The 19,413-nt window shown below is 39.2% G+C and overlaps 1 protein-coding gene across 1 annotated transcript in view; it reads right to left on the bottom strand.

The window, feature by feature from the left end:
- Window positions 1-19,413, bottom strand: part of cdh8 (cadherin 8) — a 108,965-nt gene that overhangs the window by 19,486 nt on the left and 70,066 nt on the right. Inside the window, exons 7-10 of the mRNA XM_042421778.1 lie at window positions 14,519-14,638; window positions 6,807-6,974; window positions 6,355-6,542; window positions 240-487 (exon numbers count right to left, since the gene is read on the bottom strand). Of these exons, the coding sequence (XP_042277712.1) occupies window positions 240-487; window positions 6,355-6,542; window positions 6,807-6,974; window positions 14,519-14,638 (724 nt within the window). The remainder of the gene's footprint in view (window positions 1-239; window positions 488-6,354; window positions 6,543-6,806; window positions 6,975-14,518; window positions 14,639-19,413) is intronic.

Raw genomic sequence — 19,413 nt, 5'->3', positions numbered from 1 at the left:
GCCTCAGTGTCAACCCTTTTATTAAAACAACTCATTATAGCCTGAAAAGACTGGTTTGTTAACCTATTCTCTCATCACTTCTTGAAGTTACACTAAAGAGCTATTTCCTTTTTAAGTACACCATCGACTCCAGAGACAATTTTGTTACCATATTGCTTTGGTCAGTTAATAGCAAACGGTTGAGCAGGACAGGTTAAGGTTTTTCAGCAATTGACTGTTAACTGCGTTCACTCTCTTACCTGACAAGGCTCCCACTAAAGTCTGGATCTCTGGCGGTGACTGTTCCTATCACTGTGTTGATGGGGGCGTTCTCATTCACTTCCAGTAAGTACATGGGTTTGGAGAAAACAGGAGGCTCATCGGAGTCTTCTACCACAACCTTCACTGTGGCTGTATCTTTGAAGGGCCCGCCGCTGCTGGGCTCAGAGCGGATGTTGGTGGCTTCCACTTTCAGCGTGTAAGTTTTCTTGGTTTCAAAGTCCAAAGGCTGTAGAGGGACAAAGGGAAATGAGGTCAAAAGATGTTAATCCTGCTCACTTACCTGTCCAAATCAAACATGTGCAATCTAGTGTTGGGAAGTAATAGACTACGTTTACTTAAGTACTGTGTTCTGAGGTACCATCCTTTATTTGATTATTGGAGACTGCCAATTTTTAATAAGCCTGTGTTATAATCTCATATAGATTGAAAGGTGTGGCCATTTACCAGGTCTTAATGGGAAATATACAGTTCAATGTTTTTAAAAAAAATCTGTCTCTCACAAGTCAATCAGCTCAATGGCATTGCAATGCAAAATTGCAGGGGTGCCCCTTCAACCAGCTATTAAAATACTGCTTACATATTCATGCATCAGTATTGTGGCATCCAAGTTTTCACAACATCCCTGGTTCAAGTCTGACCAGGGATGCTTGTTGTATGTCATTTATGTCACTCTATTATCCACTATAAAAAACTAAAGAAAAACAGAAATAATATATGTGATAGTTTAACCATTGTGCATAATGAGTACTTAATTACTTACAGATTTACTCATAATTTAGGTATATTTTGCTAATACTCCTGTACTTGAATAAAGTAGAATCTTGACTGCATTACTTTTACCTGTAAACCAAGTTTTTTTTTTTTTAGATTTTAGATTTTTTTTTTAGTATGTGAGTGTTTCTTTCACTTAAAATCAAAATTTCTCTGATAATGCATACATCATGAACCATGTCATATTGGAAATATGCACTTTCACACAGTTGTCACACTGAGAAATTAGCATTTTGAGCAATGTGAATTATGACTATGACTCCAACTTAAAGCCCCCATGTGTAATTTTTAAAATTTGCAAATTTGGCGGCCTCCAGTGGTTGTGTCCAATAAGACACTGAGGTAGACAGCAGTGCATACTGTTCACCCCTCCACCAATGGATCTAATCTAGGGACTCTGACAAGAATTCTAACAAAGAATTATGCCATCCGAATTATTTAAAAGATGCCATTATCATAAAAAAAACTGGTATCTGTCTGACGCAGCAAACTGAATTTATTTGATCACCATCAGCAACACATTTTGATTTAAACCAATCAGTCACAAATTTTCACTTGTACAACCTGAAAATATTTTCCAACTTTTATTGGCATGAAAGAACACAAATCTTCCTGCTAATGCGCACACTGACAGCAGATTATTCCAGCTTTTATACTGCTATCACAACCAGCTCACTTGAAATACAGTAAATAAAAGCAGTTGCTTATTCACTTCAAATTACACTTCAAAAGATGTAATTTTCCAAAGAGAAACACAAACATTTTGTACAGGACATTTCATTATGTGACTAACATCACTGTTTCCAATTGCTATACTGTGTTTCCTTTACAGATGGCTCATCATTAATATTTAAAAGAAAGAGGAGAGTCGCAGTTTTACTCTTTTGGCATCTCCGAGGACATCCCAGACTGTCACAATTTCATTTTGAATCACCTCTGGTCGCTCTCATACTACTAGAATAATGGGATCAAGTCACTTCCACGCTCCATAACCAGGATTTATAGGGAAATCAAAACTGGGCCTTGCTGCTTGAGGGGATAGGAACTGGCTTGGGGAGAGAGAAGGACTAAGAAGAGGGTGATGAACAAAACGAGAAATGTATTCAGTCCGAGCAAGAGGAAGAGAGCGAGAGGATTTGTCCCTGAGGTCAGACAGGGCCAGTACTGAGAGCTCCAGGGACAGGTGAGTATAGGGGTGTCTGGGGGTCCAGCTGTGAGACAGTAGCAGCAGCCGGAGAGAAAGGGGAGGCGACCCAGGGCTTTGACTTCTGCACTCCTACACTCCTGGCATCAGGGCACTAGTAGACAGGCCGAAGCCCCTGAAGCCTCTCCAAGCCCCACTCCTCCACGGTTGGAGAAGCTATTTGGAACACTTTCATTATTAACTTCCCCTACTTCTCCTCCCCCTCCTCTTCCATCCTCACTCCTGACACCCAACCCCCGTTCCGTCCCTTCCCTTTCTCTCTCTCTGATCCTGCCGTCTGTGCTGAGAAAGTACAGAGTGTGGCTGAACCTCAAGCCAATGGATTGCACTTTAATTCAGAGGGTAGTGGAGAGTAAGAGCCTGTATGAGGTTGTGGCTGGATAGTCAGAATGATTATATGGAAATGGAGAGAAGGGCAAGGCCTAAGTTTGAATATGAATTATTATTTGAAAGTCATTCACTGGTACAAACACTGGTTCAACTGGATGGTGCCCAGCAGAGCTGAAGGTAACTTTCAGAGTGACATGACTTAAACCACTTTCACAGATTGTAAGCGTTTTGCAAAACTGTTAACTTCTATGAGCAAATCAAAATGTTATTATTTTCAAAATGTATTCTCACACAACTATATTTTCAAACTAATGCTCACAGTTACATGTGAATATTGCAATTTTAGTCCTTTTGTTTCCTTATTGATATGAACCAACAATGGGCATGGTGTAGTGGATTATGTACAAAATTCAAGTAACTGAACAGCAGAGTCGAGTGATAATTCTCTGTGGCTTTATCTCTACGAGTGACCACTTTCAGGTTACACATAGTCATTTCATCCATTGTTGATATAAAAATTTTGATTAGTGCAGCTTTAATTGTACTAGATGATTTTCGTGGGCTGCTTTTCACATTTACTTGAGCACTGCTATAAAAAAGTACTCACAGTAAATCCAACCATTAAAACTGCTTCAAATACAATAGTTGTGCCTCTCCCTTATCTAAATATTTCAGTATTACTCCCACTTGAGAGCATGCAGAAACAACTCATTATATTTGTTTCCAGTGTCCTAACAGAGAGGGGAAAGGAGAGAGGGGGGCTTTCACTTATGCTGGCATATTTAATTACACCAAATCCACTTGAATGGTTTAAGGAAAAGATGGTGTAAACAGCTTCTCTGATTAGCCTAGTTAAGTTTGATTACAATCACTTTCAATATCAATTACAAAATCAAAAAAAGCATCTATGCAAGCTGCTCTTTTTAAGCATTTAATATCATAACTATGGAATCAGAATACAAGTCATATTTTGACCCATTCAAATTATTAATTCAATAAACGCACACAGCGCTTAGACTGAGTAATCCAGGGAGAGACACTTTGATTTTTATTAGTATGCATGGTGCTACGGTTGTGCAGCTACTGTTGATTATTAAGAGATTTGTGAGTGCAAAAGGAAAAAGGTAGAGCTATGTACCAGACCTTTCAGAGTCAAGGTTCCATAGCCAGTTTACATTGTCATATACAACATAAATTAGGCCAAATTTCTTCACACGGGGACAGCAGACTTACACTCAGCAAAAAAAGACACATTCTCATTTCTCCTGTGTTAACACCCCCTCATTGTCCTGTCCCACCCAACAGCCCTGCTGTGTCATTCTCCAGTCTCTCTCAAGCGTTAGCGTCAAATCAGTATGTACACATGGGCCATTTAGAGACTTCAAAGTTCAGCGTTGGCTGCAGGGGTGAAAGCTCAGCATCCCACTAACATCCCTCGACAGGCCTGGGGGCTGGCAGATAAAAAGCTTAAAACCCAAACAGCAAAGAATCTCTCCCCTGGTTTGTGCCTCTCCAGCCTTGGTTAGATCAATATGTTTTAACCTTGCCGCAAAGGATCTTAAATAATTTGAATTCTGTGTTAGATGGCAGTTTATAGACCCGCACAACTGTTGATGGGGACAGGGTGTTTGGGGAAAGAGTCGCACTGACGCCTTTCTTCTGTCACCCTGGTTGGAGGATAGCACAGAACAAAAGAGCAAAAGCATAACAAATGCTTCTTTTAACTCAGCTCAACTTGAGACACTGGCGTATGGAGGGATGCAAAAACAGTTAAGTGTGGAAATGTCTTGCTACTTTCCCAACACATTATCATCTGTCTTGCTTTAGTGATGTAGGCAACCAACTCAGGGCCACAGAGAGAAAGCCGAACAGACATGGGAAGAGTGGGGCTCTCCACGGGATACGGAAGTGGAGGTTGCCTAAAAGACCAACACATCTGACATTTGCTTTGTCAACAGTGAGAGATTTTATGACTTTGTGTCGAGTTTGCTCTCCTGCACTGATGTTTTCTTTAGTGACGGTGAATTGTAGTCCCTGCAGATTGCCATAGCTCTTATACATTCCACCTCCACACAGTTCATTGTTCACACTTTGACAAAGTCACACCACATGTCCTTGGGGTAATGTCATTTTACATCACGACACAATAGCATTCCACATTTGAGTGATGTATAGCTTTTCTCTCCAGACACTGAACGAAGTATGACTCAAGACTTAAGAGCACTCATCCATCAATCATGTGTATGATTCAATATATGCAAACATTGTACCAAGCAGGACATCTATAAACTTAGGATATAGAATACATACATATATAAACAGCATGTTCTTTGGTATCTTTGATACCATGCGTTCAAATCTCAGTCTGATTTTCTACAGATGTCCTTGAGATACAGCTGTGTCTAAACTTGCTTACAGGTCACAGCGTTATTAAAATGCATTGCAGTTTTTAAATGTAAATTTCACACACTTCTCTATTGAGCAAAATAAGGGATTGGGTGCTATAAATGTCTACAGGCAAGCAATGATATCCAGGCCCAAACCTCTACAGCTTTTATCCTGGAGGAAATATTCATACTGCAGTTATACTGCATATCTAGAAACTTATTACACTGTATGAAAATCACAGAGATTCTGGGATACTATCAGCAACAAAGTATGCGTCTTAGCCACTGCCATACTTTTGAAATCATCTGATAAATACAATGCCATTGATTTGTACACTTGCCTCACTAACATCACATTGTACCATGCCATTATGCACTAATGTGTTTGCCTCAAGGTTACAGATCCAGGTTTTATGACAGGAATGTCGCTAGCTCGTTTCCTCAGGACCGTACACCTGGGAACAAATTTAATGAGCATTTTCCTCTCTCTCTGAGCGACCACTGCCAATGTACCCTTGAGCAAGGCAATTAACTAGCAACTGCTCCAGTGAAGTAGCTTCAGAGCCAGCGGTTACAATACTGCAACTCTCAGATGTGGATGTGTTAGCATTGCAAAGAACAACAGGCAACTTTAGGCAAAGTCCATCTGTTCTTATGGCGATGTGAATGTGGGTGTCAGCAAAACTGAATTTAACCAAAGTTGTAATGAGAGCTGAACCACTTTACAATATGCAACCCTTTGCCTTGAGCTAAGACCACTCATGGTAATATGAAAACAAGATCATCTTGTCAGAGTGCATTTCAGAGCAAGGTTGTGACACAAACTTACAACTTAGATTTCTTAGTTTCCACAGTTCTACCATATGTGCCTGAATGTCCACACACAGAAAGCCCGGCCAAAAAGCTTACATTTTTCTTCAAAAACGCCATGTTACAGTGGTATTTGAGTTTATTGATAATATTTTTTCATAGCTTTCTTAATGGCAGAAAAACAGGTTTTAGCAATATATACAGAAAAAGAAAAAAAGCTCCTTTATGTTAGTCATAGGCAGGCTCCAGTTTTCTTTTTTAATATTTATTAAATATATGTTATACTTTTGAGTGAAGCCTTCACTGAAAAGCACGGAATTTCACTCGAAGTGGTACTGAAGAGGCAGAGTATTCTGGCCTAATGTTAGCACATCATTCAAAATTAAAAACATACATTTATATGCAGGTTGATGTAGCTGTTCTAGCTAAATAGCTAGCTTTTCAACTAACATTAACGAGTGCACCTTGTAGCTCCTGCAGGGGACATTACAGTTACTATGGCCCTGTTGCTGTTGTGAGTGCCTGTCAGTCACTGATTTACAGAGACAGAAAGAGTTTGAACAGGTGACTTAAGCCATTTCCAGGTCTTACCTTTTTGAGTCGGAGAATCCCCTCTTGAGTCTGCGTGTCTGTAATAATCTCAAACATGCCTTGGTCGTCTCCCTCAATGACGCTGTATGTTGACTTGGCATTCTCGCCAATGTCTCTATCATTTGCTTTCACCTTGCCGCCCATTTTTCCTATCGGTAGGTCTTCGGGAATCACAAAGTCATACAAACCTGGGGGAGAAACAGACATAGCTCTTTGGTGTCATGAAATGTTGATCAAATTAAACAAAATTATGGCAGCATATTACAGTGCTGCATCATCATTAGACATTACAGCAGTTAGAGGAATTAGTTTCTGAGGAGCCTGTTTGATGAAATTTGCAACATAACATTTATTTTTCCCAATTATGACCAATCAGAGAAATACTCATTTAGAGGAGCATTAATTTGTTTAATTCAGTTCAATTTGTTTAAGGTCAGGAAGTATTGGCTTACTTTTAGAAAACTTTGGTGGATTGTCATTGATGTCCGTTAGTGTGACGGTGACAGTCGTAGTCCCAGACAAGCCACCCATGTGACCTCCCATGTCCTTGGCCTGAATGACCACCAAGTACTCTTCTCTCATTTCCCGATCCATCCCATGGAGAGCAATTTTTATGGTCGCTGGAGGTGGAAACAGTTCATAACACATTAATGCAATTATAAACATGACTGATATACTCTGCACAACGTTTTAATGATGCACATGCGAGTATGTACAAGCAAGCATAGGCACACAGTAACCTTCAGGCCCACTGTACTCTCTGGTTTATAACATGCCTTATTTTAGTCCATAACTTTAAAAATCAAGGACTCCATTCCAACCAGAGGTAAGGAATTCACTGCAGGTATATTTTCTGGGAAAAAGGAGTCTGTGTGAGTGTAGCAAGGTGGCCATGACTGGGCCAGTTTCAGCACTGAAAATCAGCTGTGTTTGTTTTCAAATGTGTTGTTCTGCTGTCTGCAGTCATTTGTATTCTGATTGAGTGTGAATTATGCTGTCTGTCTTGTATAATCTTGAATATTGTATGCAGAATGGACCTTATTGACTCTGCCACGGCGCTGAATATAAAAAGGGTTCAGCACCGGCATATATGGATAATCCACTCAGGAAACAGAGGCCCGCAGGATCATCAAATGAATATAAAACCCCTCATAAAAGCCAGGCTTTGGCATGACACCCTGCCTTAGTCCTGAGCTGCCTCAGACAATGAGAATATGCTTGGCTGTGATGAAAAACATGGGAGGGGTTAGGATGTTGTCTGTGCCTGCATTTTCTATTCTTGAAATAGATTTTCCTTTGAGATGTAGCACAATTCTGGGGTCAGTTTTGCTTTTGGAGGTCACATGGAGCACTGATTATCTAAACAAGGAGAGAATATGCAGGAGTTGGAAACCCTTATACACAGTTTGGGTCAAATTTGACCCATTTTTCCATTTGAAAGTGATGAAAACACTCTAAATTACATTATTTAAGTCTGGAATTTTATGACTTTCCTGCAGTGGCCCAGAATATACAAAAATGGAAATATTTCAAAACTATTTATTATTGTGCAGCTGGTATACATTTTTCCACATAGAGGGTGTTCCGGGTCAATTTTAACCCATATTTATTCAAAGGGATTTTAAAGTCAGTAGAGGGGGTCAAATTGGTTGTGGGGAATGTTGAAACAATAGAACTACAGATCGGCATGTGTATGTTCTTTTGTTATTAGGACGGTGGGGACAGAGTTTATGGGGGATCTTGACACTGTCATGAGAACTGCTCGTGTTCCCACCATATTGCTATATTTGCCCAGGTTTCCACCAGTTGGGCTCCTGTAGACCTTTGAGGTGTTATGGGGAATCTTGAAATAGCGAAACAGTAAAATTGTGCATAGGGATCATCATATTTGGTGTACATACAGTAGAAACACACGGTCACAAGGTGCCTTGACACTGTTGCAGCATCTGCATCTGCAAGCAGGCCTATACAAAGTAACAAATCAAACCCATCAATTCCCAGGAAACCAACATAGTGGTTGCCCAACATAGTCCTCCCTGTAGTGGAGGCGGGCAGCTGTCATAGGACTATAAAAGTACCTGAGCCCCTATTTCACTGATCTGGCAGAGTGAAAGAAGTGATTCGGTGGATCTATTATTCCAAGATGAAAAAGGAGACCGCAAGTTCAAGAGAAAGTATAAGGAGAGGAGTACAATATGAAGGAAAGGTCCTTGTGACTTCTCTCATGCAAAGGCGACACCACCTTCCCCACACGCCAGCGACAGCAGCCAGAGCCCTGATCAGTCTGCAGTCCCACAGTCACTTGTCACAAGGGGACAAAAAAGAAGGAGATGCAACTTCTGCACACCAAAAAAGGACTACAAGAGTGATGTTTTTTGCAGTTCTTTTGTTTGAAATTTGCAAACCAGTTTGTTGTTTTGTTTTATGACTAATACACTCAATGCAGAGTTGATTGTGTACAACTGACAGAAAAGGAGGACATGTGGTTTACAGGCAGTGTTGATTGATGGTTTTAATGTTATAATGAAAACTACCATCCAAACATGTTGCATCCTTCACTTTCAAAATAATTCATAGAAATAATTATGGCTGTAATGTTCTCCTGTTTTAGGTAACATGAGATCATAATATAGTGTGATTGTGAAAGTATTTTCTCTATAAACGAATAGTGTCAGACATAAATTAAACTCTCTTTTTCCCTGAAACATTAATGAAGGATTAACCATCCATTTATTAATGACTGATGAAATATATATAGATGCAAAATACATTTGTGGTTCAAAATTTGGTATAGAGACTAATTATAAAGGGATACTTGAGCCGGGTCAAAAATGACCCGCTCCATACTGTGAAGGGTCAGAATATGAACAGTGTGTAAATTTTGTGGAAAACTGAATAGATAAGTATCTTATGACATGCAATGATCTTTGTTGCTATTTTGTCACTTGTATTGAGAATTCACTTATGTGGTGTAGCTACATGATTTTTCCCTCCTCTTCAAACGTTAGATATTGCTATTGCATCATTCCCTTAGTTCAATAAATGATTTAAGTCTACACAGTATAATTAAACAAATTAGTTGGGCACATTAATGGCATAGACCACCAGACCCAAAGCAGATCATTAGTTTACTTTAACATATTGTTGCTCAACCTTGTACTTTATCAACTTTTCTGTCCAACAAGTGTGACTTCTTGATTTATTTCAATCTTGATTTATTATCTTACTTTAAATACTTTTGAGCTTTTCTTCTCTATGTATTAAACCCAATATGTAGAAAAGCAGGTTTTATTCCAGTTTTATTTCCTTGAAAAATGAAAAATCTGGGAATAGAAAAGTTCTTTAAGCAAGAAAAAAAAAGTCAAATACCTCCTCTGCTCTGCTGTTATGTCTATCAGCAGGTCTCAACGAGGGGACTCACATCAGCCTGCTACATGACGCACATTTCCTTATTTGGACATCACTCTCAGAGTTGGGAGTGTTCCCCAGAGATAAAGCTGGGCTACTGACACAAGCAAAGTTCTCCCAAGGGACTCTCCATAACCTGTTGTTCCCCTTCTCCTTTCCACAAAGTTAGGTTGTAAAAAACAGGAGGTAAATGAAAAGCGCAAAGCAATGATCACCTTTGAAGTTCTTTTATACACATTACACACTGTGCTGTGTCTGTGTTATGGGTGTATAAATAAGTAGAAGTCTGTCTGCACATTGGTGATGCATTCAGTTCAGCTCAGTGGTCAGCGCAGTCATCTGCTTTGTAAGATATTTTATTCATAAACACATTTTAACACTTTAATATCTTAAAACTGAAAGTGTAATAAAAGTAAAAACTGCATTTTTACACCTATTTCCACTTTTATTAGAATATAAATACAAATATAAATAATTTTGCTGCCTCAACAAATATAGATACAAACACTGAACTCTCTGCACATCCCTAACCTGCTCCCTATGTAGATATAAAGAGCTCATTCTAAGGTAACGAAAACACAATGATTCTTATCTTCATGGGATTATACACTAATTAAATCATACTTATGAATATTATATTCCATTTCTGCCAAGTCAGTTCTGCTAGATGTCACATGTATCCTTTTCATGCATAAGCAACATAGAACACCCTAAATATTATGTCATTGGTCTGATTATAGTGCGAGCTCTGTCTGACATCAACAAGGTAGGCCTACCTCTCCTCTAGTCATGGAAACAAATTAATACAGACATAAAAAGAGTAACACAAACAAGTCACCCATGCTCCCTCTTCCACACACACACACACACACACACACACACACACACAAACATACTTCAGCCCTCCTGCTAGAAGCAACACTCTCATCTCTGTTGATCATCGTTAATTATTCAAATTAATTCCTAATCACTGAAAAGGGAGGATTGACAAACACTCATTTCCATAGATATTTGCCTCAATTTTTTTTTTTCACTGACCATTAACCAAGTGATGAATTGGGGCATGATGTTTATTTATTTATTGAATGCTTTTCATTTCCAACGTGGCGTTGTAAGTGTCAAACGCATTCTAATAGTTGTTTTCCCCTTACCTTTTATTTTTCATTAACATTCATTAAAACATCTGGCTCACTTGAATGAGCCATCTGCGTGTGCTCCACAATCACACAAAGCATGAATGCTAATCCTTAAATTGTCCATTCAGTGCATTTTCTATAGCCACGTCCCGCGTGCAGATGCTCCGAGATGGTGATGCCTATAGCAGCGAGGACAAGCCCAATTTCTGTGTGTTGAACTGACTGCTCATGCTAATTATGTACATAAATTTTGAGACTCCCTTTCTTGAAGCTTGTTTATTGTGTGCTGTTTTCCAAATTGTGAGCAGACGATTTCCATCTCATTTCTTATTAATGTAATTTCACCATTATTTAATCATATTGCTTACAGACACATGTTAAAAAGTCAGCTGAAAAAGCAATTAAAGATCCAATCTGGAATCTGTTTTGAGATAACTTTATGCATGATGACGCTGCTGAGGAGTTTGCCGTGTGAAAGGAAGAAGTAATTATTATTATTATTTAGAATTCATAATGCAATGATGTTACACAGCAGCATATGAGCACTGGCCCATTTACCATTTAGGACAGCCAATCAGCTGATGGGCACAACTCAGAGCTCTGCTCACGAGTCTTACAATTTAGCAGTTTTAATAATTAGTTTCATGCAGCTCATTGTTGAACCATGCAGTATATCACAGATGACCTAGTTAAACCAGGGCAAACAGAGCGGAGAAACCATTGTATTGTTCTTGACGTATCCCAGCAATAGAGGCACACCTTTGCTCTCAGCCACCTACAGGCATAGCCTATACTTCCTGTTGTGAAAGGCAGTCTTATTCAGCACAGTCCTGGCTGGCTCCGTATGAGGGCCATTATGCAGATTGCAATCACCTATGTGTAATATTGTGTGTATATAATACTTTCCATTTGTGATGTCATTAGCTTTTGTCTGGAAAAGCCTGACAAAGATCTCAGTGCGATCATAATGTTGCTTTATTAAATTTATTGAGAGCCACCGATACAGCCAATGGATCTCATTTTGTTTACATCCAACATATCAGTTGTGTGGGTGTTTTTTTTTTTCTTGTTTAACATAATTTACATTTTTATCACATTTAAATTAATGCTTTACACTCCTCAGTGTACTGTACTTATAATGTCCCCAGTAATACACATTCTGGCCTCAGCGTACTGTTTATGTTTTGTAACATAAGTGTGCAGCTGTAGTGGGAAAGGAACAAGCCTGGGAGCTGGAGTTAACAGCAGCCTCATGCAGCAATAAACTACAAGCATTTCATAGAACAGATGGGCTGAGTTACCTGCAGTCCTGTTGTTGTTACACAACTTTTTAACTTATAACCAACATTATCAGCTCCCTTTTAGCATATATTTCATAATGTCCCTTATAGGCTTGCTGAAGAGAGGTATGGTTACATCACAGTGTAAGAATATACGTAATGGTTAACACCACGCTCTTTAATATAGTCGCCATGTGGTCTTCTTGTTGAACTAAAAATCACTTTTTTGTCCTTTCAGAGTTGGCAGTATGCAGTTTTTGCCTGATCCACAGCAATAGAGCAAAGGGATTATCTCAGGTGGGCCAGCAGGTGGGGAAGCTGTTGCATCTCCACCTGCTGGAACGTGTACAACCTGTAGCAGCTGTGGACAGCGCACATGTGCATTAAAAAGCAGCACCTCTTTCACTGCTGTCATCTGTCTCTCTCTTTCATTCTTTTATTTGAATCCATAGTATTGGCAGCACAGAGAACTATGCTGCCAAAACTCAGGCATCATTATAAATGAATATGAAATAAATTCTTTTATTAATGATAATATGATCATCATTTAGTGAAAACAAATCGAATGGTTAAAACCATTATGGCCTATACTTATGACTGTCCACCTAAAAGCCAGGTTAGAAACACTTCTGCTCATCTACAGCAGAATGTGCAGCAGACACATGGATGTACATGGCTGTTTTGTTGGTGTTTCATCACAGGTTTAGATGTATTCACCAAGCAGTCCAGATTTCACATTCAAAAAAAACAAACAGATTTCTTCATAGATTTAAATGTTCAAATATTTTCACTCTGCTATATGCTTCCCACATAAATGTACGAAATTAAATAAATCTTATTGTTCATCTTCCTTTACAGAATAAATGATATATGCTTAAAATGACCAGTCATGTCGTGAATGATAAGATTTGCTCAGATTACTTATTATCTTGTGACAGTGATAGGCAGCAATGTTTTCATCCATTCTTTATATTGTGTCTTTCTAAGGTCTAAAGGTTGTATGCATGTTGGACATTTAAAGTCTAACCTAACTCTAACCCATGGCAATAATTATCCAAGGCAGAAGAATAGGTTTTTAGATTGATGAATGAGTATTTTCATACAGTCCAGGCAGCCATAGATTTTCATTTATATTCAGTATGGTATACAAAATGACTGGAAACTGCTCGACATAGGTTACCCATCAAAGTAAAGAGCAGCTTTTACTTTTTTGTCATCAGTGTAATATTTATGTGTTGTAATACAGCTAAGTGCAGGGGATTTTTACAAAACCTTGTCGCTCTCAGGTGACAGTGACAGCTCCAATAATAGTACTGTTATATGGTTATATTGTGAGCTAATTTGTTCAAGTTACCATTTAAATATTCAAATTTTGTAATAAATACTTTTTCACTGTGCTTTGCTTGCTAAACAAAGTCTAAACATTCAGTTGTTTGTTGGTGGCTTGATACATTGTCGGCCCTGAACTCAAACTGGGCCTCACAGTTGAGGTGGGCATTGCAATTCATATTTGCATCTAAAGTATATACAGTTAGTTAGACCCCTCTTAAGGCTAAGATATTCCTAACAGTCAGTTGGACATACTTACCTAGACACTCGGTCAAATAGTGACAGCCCACTACTTGACCTAAGGTGACCTTGTAAGCTCATTTATCTAAGTCGAAGCAGGTAATGAAAAAGGTTTAAATACGAAAAGGTTCTGGCCTGATGTGCTTGGCACGGTCTAGAAGAAAAAGACTATTGAAATAATCCTTAGATGTAATCACTGTCTAACAGTAAAGCCAATTTCTTTCTTTTTTCTCTCATTATGGGCGTGTCATTCATTCATTACATTTTGTAATACATTATGCTCTCCATTGGTTAGAAAGAGACAAAGAATTTGCACACTGTATTAATAGCTCCCATTAAATTTAATGAAGCAATGTTTCGGTCTCACAGAGATCTTCGTCAGGCTTTGTCAGGCAAACAATGAATAACAGCACAAAGAGCTCCACTGGTTAGCCCCTTTGCCTGCCTCACAAAGGTGTCCTCCTTTTGTGTCTCCCTTTTTAGAGTCAACACAATGGTCGGACTAGACTTCTGTCTTATTGCATGTGTAACATTTAGCATGCTATCTGTATCAGAAATCTCTGTTTGTTGCAGTAAGCGACTTGGCTATACTGCATAGATGTCTATTAAACCTACACTGTCAAGCATACACCAAAATGGCCTCCGGTGTGTGCTGCTTTGTCATCTAATTCGATTGAAGGTGAAGGAACACAATCCTCACACATATAGCACCCTCAGCTAAAGACTAATCTTAAATTTCTAAAACACCAACAAGGACAGAACTGCACTTACCTGAGTTGGGGTCTACGGAGAAATATGGTTGTCCCTCCAGAATGCTGTAGACCAGTTTAGCACTGTTCCCGTACACTGGGTCATCAGCATCTGTGGCTGTTACCCGTGTTACTGGGGTACCTAGAGGAAGAAAGACAGACGGTTATGAACTCTGCTGGCACTCATCTCCACACGCTCATACATGCTGAGCCAGCAAGGATCAGATTATTTAACTGTATATGGGGTTGATTTGTTTAAAAATCAGGTCCCTTCTGTATCAAACATGCGATATTTACAGTGCATTGCCAGTTTTGTTACTCTGACACTTTAGCAGCATATTGTACTCAGTGTTTTAGAGTTTAGTCTGCATATACAGTATTTACTTTAGTCAGTAACTACAATGAAATAAGAATCAATGTTTTTGTCTTTTTTAATCTGAACTAAAAAATACATATTTGAACAAGTATGTGTACCCACAAACACACTGTATTTGGCTATGTGTTACCCTGTGCCTTTATCTCATCTTCCACTTGTGTGTGTGTGTGTGTGTGTGTGTGTGTGTGTGTGTGTGTGTGTGTGTGTGTGTGTGTGTGTGTGTGTGTGTGGTTCTGGCATCAAAGTGTCAATTACATGCGACAAATGTGAAATGGCTTCAGATGAAATATCTTATAATGGGTGTTTAGCCTAACTGGGCAAACCGGTCATGTCAGTGTTGATTAGTTGTGTAGCCTCTTGTAATGCTAGCTTCTGCTAGATATGTTAGCTAGCGTGCAAATCAACATGACAGTGATGGGTGTGTCACATACTTATTATTATTACACAGCAGCGAAAGTAACCATATCTACTGATGGCCACACTTTGAAGTGCTTTTCACAGCTCAGATCTTCAAGAGCTGCAGATCTCTACAGTAATACACACACCAAAACGTGTGTTATATCATCTAAAAGCACTTTGTTTGGGGGTTATACGATATTTAAAAGTATGCCTTATCACTTTAAGCAAACATCAAACCTTAACATACAAAGAAAACACATCTGTGAAGAGTTAGACTAATTAAAAGTTTGGCTACATTAGTGTAACTGTTGGCATATGTATTCTTAAAATGCTGCTCCGATATCACTGTTCCTTTACATAATAGTGCAATTAGCCATTACCTTCACACCAACAATACTCAATGTAGCAGAAATGAGGTTCTTTATTAAACCAGCTCTGTGAGGTTTGAAGAAAACGTACGCCGGGACCTTCATCAATATATCAAATGTGCCAAACGCTCAAGGCAAATCACAAAAAAGATTAGTGACAATTCAATCCGCCATTCACTGCTCCATTAGAAGGTATCAGGAAAAAATACACTGAAAAGCTGAATATAAAGAGACTATTAACACAATTAAACTCACGCATTTTAATTCACAGTGACCTAGCTCCTCATCACTCTCAGTGAGAGCGAGGACGAGAGAAAAAAGGAGAGAAAAGAAGCTGACATGCTGACAGTGAGCAACACACTGGCAGGAAGCTACAGATGGTATGGTAATTGTTTCTGTGAAAGATGTTTAGAGGTGTTCTGACAACAAAAGGGAGATGTCCCTCGTCACAGACGGCACAGGTCCTGCCACGGGCACCTCAGTCTGTCCACTGCAGACGAAAAGGCTTGTAGTAAAGACCTGCGCCAAGTGCCAGTTTTGGCTCTGACATTATGATTCAGAGGTTCCGGTCATAAATTAAAATATGAAAATAAAAAAAATAAAAAATGCTGTGCCAGCTGTGATGGAAACACTGTCCCTGTAAAGTTTACAATGTGCAACCAACAAATCAGACATCTGTATTCCGCTGGCACGTTGTCTTTTGCTGCTTCTACAGCACTAGAACAACCCCCAACTGACCTGCTGACATAGTGACAAAAAAATATGTTTTTTCTCATTGAATATGACTTAAAATCCATCTAACCTACAGTACAAGAAGTTCAAAACAAACTCTGGGAATAAATATTTTAAATGCAAACCAAAGCATTCCAGCACAGTATAAGTGAAAAACAGAAAGGGCTTTTCACAATAACACTACTGCAAAGATGTTTTTCACATCCATATGGTACAGTTTTTGAACTTATCTTCCTCTTTATGCCGTCAGCTACACATGTCAACAATTGATTAATAGTCACCGCTGTGTCTGTGGTCTTGTAACAGCAAAACAAAGCAAGAGCCACCTTTACACTCTAACTGGAGTAGCAGTTTCACTGTTGCAACCCAATTATTTCACAGTGAGAGAGCCTCAAGTGGTCCTCTGAGACACGTGTTCTAGTAATTCATAGTCTTATGATGACCCATGCTGTTGTGTTGCCAAAGCTTACCTTGTAAATTCCATACTGCCTGTTACACCCCGTGCCTTTTGCAGTGTCTAGATCACAGCAGATCAATGAGCTCTCTTTCTTTCTGTGTTTCACTTTGCTGTGATACCATCAGCAAAAATAAAATAATAATGTGTTAACTTGAAGACAGCGGCTGATAGTTTTTCCTCTACTTCAATACATATAAAGAATAACACCTCAGTATGAGGTTATCCATGTCTGCTATTCACAGCTTTGCCTAAAAACCTGGCATTATGTGGAAATTTCACATGAACTTGTTTGATAAGTAAATAAAATATCAAACAAATTGGTTGACAGAATGTAAGGAAATGTAATTATATGAATTATATCCCACAGATGTATGCAATAATCCAAATTGGTGCGCTCATGCAGTACTGCGGGGAAGCAAATTATATCCTGTGTGCCATAGGTGTTTGCCAATTGTCAAATGAATAAAATGAAAGACAGCTAAGGAAATTGCACCTCCTTTTTTCCTGAGATACAAAGCCTTATCTTCCTTAAAGTTAAATTACTACTAGTACAGAGAGAGAAGGCAGCCATCTACACATCCCTAATTATGAAAAGTACCTTCGTACTTCTTAAAGGTGTCTGACTATTGCAAACAGGCTTTATAAATTTGGTTACACTATGGATTGAAGTGGGGGAAGTAGAGGGTAGGAAAAAATCTTCATAAAAACAGTGGAACCGGTGAAGCATGAAATAGCTCCCTCTTTCTTTCCCTCCCACAGGGGTAAAATGCTCCTCACTACCCCTGATAAAAAATGAGGGATTAGGAAAGCCAGTGTTTTGGTCCTGTTTCAAATCAGTGCAGATTAGCTCGTCCTTCCCCTTGATAATGCACAGAAATTTCAGGGACACTGCAGAAATGGATGCAGCTGTAGGCCAGGCAGTGGGCACAGAAACTCAATTGTAGGAGGAATATTGTCTCTGGCTTTTATTTGAAGCCTGTAGCATTGTGGCAATCACAATAATAGCAACACAACACCTATAAACTTCCAGGGATGAAAAAGCTGAATGGCTGCTGAAAACAAAAGCCATGCAGAGTGGAATTAGGTACGTAAAAAGCCTACAATAGAAAATGAAATATGCTCAGACTGCAGCTAATGTTCTGTGCATTCTATAGCCCTGGCAACTTTTCTACCTAAAAGGACACACAATTCTTAGTCAAACCTGTTAGAGTTTTGTAGGTCAGTACAGTGCAATCATGCTATTTCCTGTCTAAGTGGATGTGTCTCACTTTTCTCCTGCTGTCTCAGAGATACCCAGACACTGAATCATTGCATATAACCTTCTCCTGGGAAAGCAAATCTTCTTCTGTTGGTTTGGGCAGTAGCCCTCAGGGTGACACACATTAAGCATGTATGAAAATACAGCCTGCATTTATGGTTGTTTTCCCACACTAAGTGTAATCTCATTAATCATATTATGAGGTCCACAGGATTTAATACCACACCAATAAATTAAACACACATCATTTTCAAAGGATGCCATTACTGTATATGATGCATTTAGATCAGATTTACAGCTGCTGTTTTTTGGTTTAAGGGCTTGCTGTTCCTGAAGGGGCCCCAGAATAAAGACATGGGGGGCTAGCCTTCTGTTTTATCAACCGACAGAAATAATAGGGCACACACTTCCTATTTACTCCGTACACCGGCTCAGTGATAGAAAATCAATAGAAATCTTCCTTGAACCAGAGAGGGGATAAATTGGGGGATGCAGTCCGATGTGACACACAACGGCCGTGGAAGGACATTGCAGCTTATTTCTCTAACACATTATCCCGCGACACAGCTTCATCTGTATAGTCTGCTTATTTTCTTAGAAGCATTGCAAGGATAATCAAACAGTGGACGGTCATGATGTAGCTTTGAGCCATCACGAGATGCTCATTTGCAGACGCTTACTGTACACTGCAGGGTGGCAGAGAGAGGGACTGAATTTGAAAATTAAACACTAGACTACAGCTTTGTCCATAAATAGGGTTTCTGCACAGCGTGATATTTGTTTGGACTTGTCAAGAGTATATCTTTTTCATAAAAATACCAAAATGCCAGTTGACACACAAAAAGTACGAAAATGAAATAAATGAAATGATGAAATAAAACATCAAATTCCAAAAACATCTGCAAAGATAAAGCTCATTGTTTGAGATATTCTACATAGTACAAAACACTGCAGTGCACAAAACTACTACAAAACCTTCATTATAATATGTTTGTATGCACAAAGGTTCTATTTTCCAGTTGATGTGACAAGAACATGAGCCGCTTTTTCCCCCACTGCTCAGAATTCACCCTCAGCATGCTTAGTACAATTCAGGAAACCGCACCACAGGGAAGCACTCTCAGCTCAAGTGCCATCATACCTATAATCACTCAAAAGAATGTGTCATAACAGTTCATTTACAGTAATATTGCTAGAATGCTAGACTTCTCCTCCATATCCCTCCATCCAACAAGCATGGCAACCGTGTAACATCTCAGCTCTCCTCAGCTTGGACCAGCTCAGAAGCGTGAAGGGTAGAAGACAGGGGGCATTCATATGTATGCAG

The sequence above is a fragment of the Thunnus maccoyii genome, chromosome 1 (assembly GCF_910596095.1).
Source record: "Thunnus maccoyii chromosome 1, fThuMac1.1, whole genome shotgun sequence".
NCBI lineage: Eukaryota > Metazoa > Chordata > Actinopteri > Scombriformes > Scombridae > Thunnus > Thunnus maccoyii.
This window is presented reverse-complemented; position numbering and strand designations above follow the sequence as displayed.